The sequence below is a fragment of the Gadus macrocephalus genome, chromosome 3 (assembly GCF_031168955.1).
Source record: "Gadus macrocephalus chromosome 3, ASM3116895v1".
Classification (NCBI taxonomy): domain Eukaryota; kingdom Metazoa; phylum Chordata; class Actinopteri; order Gadiformes; family Gadidae; genus Gadus; species Gadus macrocephalus.
Window position 1 is genome coordinate 13,139,683 of NC_082384.1, and position 7,500 is coordinate 13,147,182.

Here is a 7,500-nt window from a genome sequence, read left to right on the forward strand (position 1 = left end):
GTGCTATTACTGTCGACTCTTGAACAATAGGTTTTCAATTCCGCTCAGGAAAAAGTGGAAGCTAGTTTGAAACAATGATTACATTTCACACTCAGAATGAACAAGGATATACCAACAATGAACAAAGCAATTTCGAAAAACCAGGCGAACGAAAAGGATGGTATTATAGCAATATCCCTTAAACCCAGAGACAGCTCGCAATAGGCAGAATAAACAACGATTCCAAAATATTAAACAGGCTTTTTGAACAGCAACAGAAAAATAATCTGTTGAATTCATCCTGCGCGCCGAATCCGTGAGGTGTTGGCACAAATTTTCGAGCAGGATGTGCAGTAGCATGGCGTTAGCGATAGCTCGATGTTAGCATGACTCACCCGTGCAGCTCTTTGACGGACATGGAGATCTTCAGGTTGTGGCCCAGCACGTGGAGGGCAGTCAAGATGTCCGCCCACTGGACCATCTCCCCCAGGGGCCCGCCCTTCAGGACCTTAGGGCTGAACACGTCTCCGGACTCCTCCGTCAGGAAGCCCACGTGGACCAGGATCTGAGCGGAGAAACACCGGGGCACGTTCATTACGTTCATTCCTGGTAGCAGACCGCTTCCTATCCAATGCAACTTACAAGTCAGGCTGGGAACAATAAAAATCTGGAACCAGAAAGAATGGGAACAAGAAAGCTATTCAAATTGGATCAGCCTCAAAACACAGCCGCACAGCCTAGTTAGAAACATTGTGTGCAGAGCAGTTCTACATTTTTATAAATATTGGTTTTTAATTATAAAAATAAAGATACGAAATGCACATCATGCAGGCCCTCCAGTATTTCACAACGTGTCAAATCAGGAAACATCAACCAAACCCTGCAATATTAAGCAAGCTTGCATATTAGTTTGCATATACAATCACACTCGTGCTCGTGCTCGTGCTTCACTAATCACACTTCCCCACATAGAACGTACTGTCAAAAACCCAACCCACCCCTCCTTTATAGTTATGAACAAGCAGGCATGTCTACAAACGTCTCAATTACTTTTAATGTATGTATATATAGTAGGGGTGAAACAAATCCCCAAACTCATGTTTCAGTACGAAAGGGTATGATGGTGTCATGGTTAGACAAAATAAATGTCTACTTTCTTTTTAATGTATTTTCGTTTTCGTTATAATTAAAGAAACAACATTACAGGCATGAATTCCAGAATCCCATGGAAACACAAACACAACACTGCTTTATAACATGAAACATAAAATTGTCCTTTATACACAACTTCGACAAAGAACGCATCAGCAGCATATGGCAAATTCCAGTCTCACAGCAGTGCCTTAAGCGAAATAGGAACACTTGAAACAATTAGTCTGTCCCCATTAAACAAAGTGTCCCAGTCTGGCGTGGTGAAATGAGCAGCAAGGCAGCTCTCCACACAAGGGAAGGCTTTTCTGACATCACGTCAAGGTTTTTTTGGTTTTGTTGTAAAAGACAGGCGTAACTGTCTGGGTAGTTTATATATATATATATATATATATATATATATATATATATATACTGTACACTTTTTTTGATAACTCATTAGTGCAACTTTATTGCAAAAAAAACACACACACACACACACACACACACACACACACGCACACACAAACCATTGCATATTTCACCATAGTTTTGGAGAAATGCTGCTGCGAAATCAAGCCTTTTCGGCCGCAACAATCACGAGATCATCCTGAAGGGACTGATCATGTTTATTCAACAGAACAGATGTTGCATATTTATTATGGATATCATCAAGCTTGATTATTTCATACGGCAATGGTTTTGGGTATATTTTGTTGCCTCAATCAGGTGTAGAAGAAAAGGACTTCTAGAGAGCAGTTTGTCGCTGTAAGAAAGGATAAAGATGCATTAAGGACTTACTATGAATTACTACACCTGCCACGACTGACATGTAGCCAGGTATCATACACACTCATTGACTAGATTCATTGTTTATAGCCTAGTGAGCTACGTCTCGAAATGCAAAAACTGATCTGCTGTAACAGTAATGTCCCACAGGTGCAGAAGGTTTCTGTATAAGGAACTTGATGGCTGATCACCATCTGTCTGAAGGACAGATGGTGATCATTTCTACCCCTTCCCCTTACCCCTTCAAAAAAAGGGGGAGGGGTAAGGGGAAGGGGTAAGGAGTAGAAATGGGATTGGGCCTTTGTCTCACGCAATATTTATCAACATATGTGTGGAAATGTGTATTTACTGTCTATCATGCTGTCTGTCAAAACACTAACTTTAAAGCGATCCGTTTCAATTGAGTTAATGTGTTGAGTTAATGAGTATGGGAAAAATTCAAGCTGTGAAAAATCAGCTTGAGAATCTCATGACGATCTTTGCACTCACTCTCTCTCTAGTATCATTCAGTGGCTTGGTGTCAACATAGTGTTTTGCATGGCATACCTTTTTCTTTTTTTTATCTCTCTCTAAAAGTTAGAGAGTGACTGTGTGTGTGTGTGTGTGTTTGTGTCTGTGCGTCTGTGAGTGTGTGTGTGTGTGTGTGTGTGTGTGTGTGTGTGTGTGTGTGTGTGTGTGTGTGTGTGTGTGTGTGTGTGTGTGTGTGTGTGTGTGTGTGTGTGGGTGTGTGTGGGTGTGTGTGTTTAATGCTGTCCAAACATGCATATTCAACACTTCGAAACACCTCAATTAGTGGTTTCACTCTTCAGTTCAGAAAAAAACAATTAAACTCATCCTTTACTATGACATCCTTGTGCAGGCATATGCTACTGACAGGAACAGTGTAAACACATGACAATGCAGCTTTCCACTGCGTAGTACGGTAGAGCATCACAGCTTGACCCTGTCCCATTCTGAAATACCTAGGTCAGGTTCCTTCTGCCCAACACAGCAGTGGAAGTTGAATGGGTCCGTGTGAAGTTATCTGTAGTGCCACTAGTGAAATATAAAGCACTTTTACCATCACCTCATAATGCCCTTTATCATTAAAATGTTGGATTACATTTGTAGAATCTGCTTATTTACATGAGTGATGATTAAAATAATAATCCATCCCAAACGGACTCGAAAAATGTATGCTGAATTTTGAATTGTTTCTAACTACTCCATCATCGCGGCCATAGGTCTAAACTCACTGCTGCACTGCTGGCCCACCTCCTTGCACAGCTCTCATACTGTATATGCTGCGAGAAAATTGCCTTTTGATGGGTTATTATCAAATCATTTCTCATTGTTTTCTCTCAGACAAAACTGAAAAATGGACAGTTGCCCGGTCCACTGTTTGTGTTTGTTTTTGCACTTGTGTGTGTGTTTGTGTGCTAGGTTTGTGTTTGTTAGCACATGTGTGTAAGTGTGTGTGTGTGTGTGTGTGTTTTTTTGTGTGTGTGGATTTGTGTGTGTTGTGTGTGTGTGTTTGTTTGTCTTTTTGCACATGTGTGTGTGCTTGTTTGTTTGGTGTGTGTTGGTTTGGTGTGTGTTTGTGTGGCGGGCGTGTGTTTGAATAAATCCTATATCCTGTAGGTCTGTGGGCTCTGTGGAGAATCATGAAAGCCTTGCTCGAGGAGCTACTCTCTGTGTCGCCTCCACTGACTTCCATCAGCAAAGAGTCACCGTCTAGTAATGCTGCTAGATTACCCTACTCTAAGCACACACACACACACACACACACACACACACACACACACACACACACACACACACACACACACACACACACACACACACACACACACACACACACACACACAAACCTCTTGATAAAGGGGACCTCTTTCAGAGTCCACACACACACACACACACACACACACACACACACACACACACACACACACACACACACACACACACACACACACACACACATACACACACACATCGACACACACACTGTGCGGTCCTGGAGAGGATTGCTCTGGAGTGGCAGAGGGGGAGATATGAAAGGGAGAAAAGTGGTCTTTTAAAGCCGAGCCCATTGCATGATCGTTAATATTAAAATATTCCATATCATTTCAGGAGGCCCTCATTAAATCTGTGCTTTCATAAACAGAGCGGCGAGATCCTTTGCATTGATGAAGCAGAAGTACAGTACAGCAGAAGGCACACTCTCTTCCATACACGCTTCCCTGGTGTGGGAGAGTTATTCAGACTGGCATGAAAAGTCCTTCTGATTTAATAAGCGGGCTCTATTAACTTTTGGTTTATTCTGGGGAAAAAAGAAAGCAGATAAGTGAAATATAATTACAGTTGGGGCGGTGGCAGATGGCGGACGGGAGTGTGTGACCAGCTCTCTATTTGTTCTGCAGGTTTGGCACGTTGTGCTGGAAGACGTGCCACACAATCATGGCCGCCTCACGAAGAGGCACAACAGAAGAGACACTGTGCTAAAGCGACGCATTATCAGATGTGGCAAACACAGCCATGCAGAGAGAGAGAGAGAGAGAGAGAGAGAGAGAGAGAGAGAGAGAGAGAGAGAGCGAGAGAGAGAGAGAGAGAGGGAGCGAGAGTGCTAGACAGAGATAGAGCTAGACCGAGAGAGAGAGAGAGAGAGAGAGAGAGAGAGAGAGAGAGAGAGAGAGAGAGAGAGAGAGGACAAGACAAAGATAGAGAGAGGGAGGACTAGACAGAGACAGATAGAGACAAAGGGAGAGAAAAGTGAGTTGATATTTTTTTAAATCAACTTGTGACAGCCAGATACTTGTGAATTGGGTCTTCAAAGAGTGCAAAGTAAGCGCTGTAATAATTATTTCTAGCTTTGTATGGCTTTCTTTGTCTCCATCTGTATTGCCAACGTTCAAAGTCTCTCCTGCAGCAACAAAAGCAACACACTCCTTGCCCGAGCCTGGGCATTGATGTGTGCAATGGTGGTACAAAATTAAAGGTTCTGTTATGTGTTCCAGTCACCCGGACACCAGCTGATGTCTCTCACTGGTTCCTGCCAGTTGGTTCTGAATCCAGACTGAAGCAGACATGGTATGTGGGGTCTCCATGGTGACGGTGGAATCAGATCAAAATAAATCACGCCTGCCTTGCTCTTCTGACTTATCATTCCGACTTATTGTTCGCTTGAGATACTGGGTTGATGGAACTATTGTTTCCAAGAGCTGGAACGTCCATCTCTGATGTACAGATGAATATAAAGTAGAGAGAATGACGAGTTGGTAACACTCAATTAGTACAGATACAGTCACAAAAACAAAGGATTAATCTCTGCAGATTGTTGAGGATGGCTAGACCTGTATTGAACCTGCAATAAATAAGAGACGGCCTCGATCTTGTTGAAGCAGAATTTATGTTTTGTGAATGTTGCTCAGAATAATTCTAGAGGAAATGAGCAGTAGAGCCACGCTACATGCACCGTGATTCGTTAAAAACAACACGCTTCTATTCCTTCCTTGCATCTTCTTACACAAAATTACCCCAAATCCGCACTCTTCGTGTCCTTCACCTCTACGTTTAATAAATGTTGGGGGTTGAATCTTCAACAAGAGGAAAAAATTTCAACACAGGAAACCTTGTGAATTCACCACCGGCAGAATAAGGCTTTTTGAAAAGTGTCAGTGATCAAAACAAGGAGCAGTGCCCGCCCACCAGAGAGTCAGCCTGCTGCCTCCACCTGGACCATGTGCAGTCTGAAAGGTTGAAGCACGGCCCCGCGCTGACACAACAAAGAGGAGCGGCCGGCTCCCAGCCACCCTGACGACAGCAGGGTGGCGTTTTGAAGGATGAGCTCGACGCTGAGGCCTTCACAGAAAAGTGCTATCTCACGGCAAGCCAGGTCCCAGTAGAGACCGTCAAACAGACACACAGGCGCGCGCAGTGTCAGAAGCCCACAAATCACACACACACACACACACACACACACACGCACACACACACACACACACACGCACGCACGCACACGCACACACACACACACACACACACACACACACACACACACACACACACACGTGTACACAGTTCACGAATCCCAAAAGGCAGTATGTGTGTGTGTGTTTCTAAGAGTGTTTGTGTGTGTGTGCGTGCGTGCGCCCGTATATGCCCGTTGGTACCCACGGGACAAGGAGTATGATCTCGCCCCTCCTGTCTGCTCACTCCCTCCGGGGAGGGGCAGAGCCAAAGGAGTGCCAGCTCAGAGACAGACGAGCAGCTCGGATCAATCTCACCAAACACACTCACTGGAGGGTGTGAAACCACACGCTCAACCCAGACCTGTGTCTGGAACTGAACTGTGTGCGTCAAACAAAATCAACAATGGTTTGTTTCGCACGAGATCAAATGGACAGTTTTTTTTTGCGACCAAAATCATACGCAGTGGGCTTCTGTCCCCACAGTGTTCTCATGGTGTTCGGTTGAAATAGTCAAACTTTCCCGTATGCCCCCCAATAGGCGGCTCCCTGCGATTGGTCAACAATACCACGTGAACGGCTAAGTCAGTGCCTTGTGTCTGTGAATATTTCCTACCTGAGATCATATTTATAATTTGTGGCTTGTCCTACGACTGTTATTTTACAATGCACATGTCACCCTTTAAAAGGGTGCAGGATGGTGGTGCTGAATCGATGAGAGAATTTCAAGCGAGTCGAATCGTCCACAAGAATCACACTTAGAAACAAAAAGAAAAGGACAAGTGGTCGGGGCCACGTTGCAATCACTCACGTACAGACCCTTCAGACTGTTCCACTTGTACACTCAACATACCAACACACAGGCAAGGCCAAACGGGAATATTTCCTACCTGTGGAATAGGGCCTATATGTGGGTTTCAGTCACGTGATTATTATGACGCGCGAAAGGGATTTGAAATGGAGGTCAGGAAGTAAGAATGGCGAGTAGCCGAGTACGTCTATGCAGGAAACCGTTACAGAGAGTCCGTATTGTAAGGATTTAGAGCCCGTTTCTAGACAAAGATACAAACAATTAATTAGTAAATATGTTGGCCGTGATCCGTATCTTATAAAGAAGAGTGAGTTTTCGGCAGAACCTAAGGATTTGCGACAATCGAGGCTGTGGACGTCACTAATTATCTGGTCCTTCAGACATCATTCTATACAGCAGGGGTTCTCAACTGGTCTCACTCTGGGTCCCACATTTTCCCATGGTCATTAAGTCGCGACCCACTTTTATAGTCCTTCAAACCAAGCAAATGTATTTTTTTAAAGGCTTCGAAAACTCAAGTCTTTAACATGTATGCTCTTTTTATTGAGCAAAGTGCATTTCAGAGCACCAGAGAACCATGACAACAGTGTACAGAAGAGAATGAATTAAGTATCAAAAATGAAGTAACAAAATGGAGACCAAAAAAATTAGATATTTGACTTCTATCTCTGCATTCAAAGCACATTCAGAAGAACCTGAGGAGGACCATGCAACAGTATGCAGACAAAAGTGAATATCAAATTGCACAAAATAAAGACCCACAAAACAAAACAAGGTGGAGGAGTACCATGACAAGTGAATAAAATAATCAAAAGTGCACCAAGTAATTATGGCCACAAAATTATA

At 43.7% G+C, this 7,500-nt stretch overlaps 1 protein-coding gene across 1 annotated transcript in view; it reads right to left on the reverse strand.

The window, feature by feature from the left end:
• LOC132454144 (alpha-1,6-mannosylglycoprotein 6-beta-N-acetylglucosaminyltransferase B) overlaps window positions 1-7,500 on the reverse strand; it is a 133,608-nt gene that overhangs the window by 59,432 nt on the left and 66,676 nt on the right. The window contains exon 8 of the mRNA XM_060047348.1: window positions 375-544. Within this exon, the coding sequence (XP_059903331.1) occupies window positions 375-544 (170 nt within the window). The remainder of the gene's footprint in view (window positions 1-374; window positions 545-7,500) is intronic.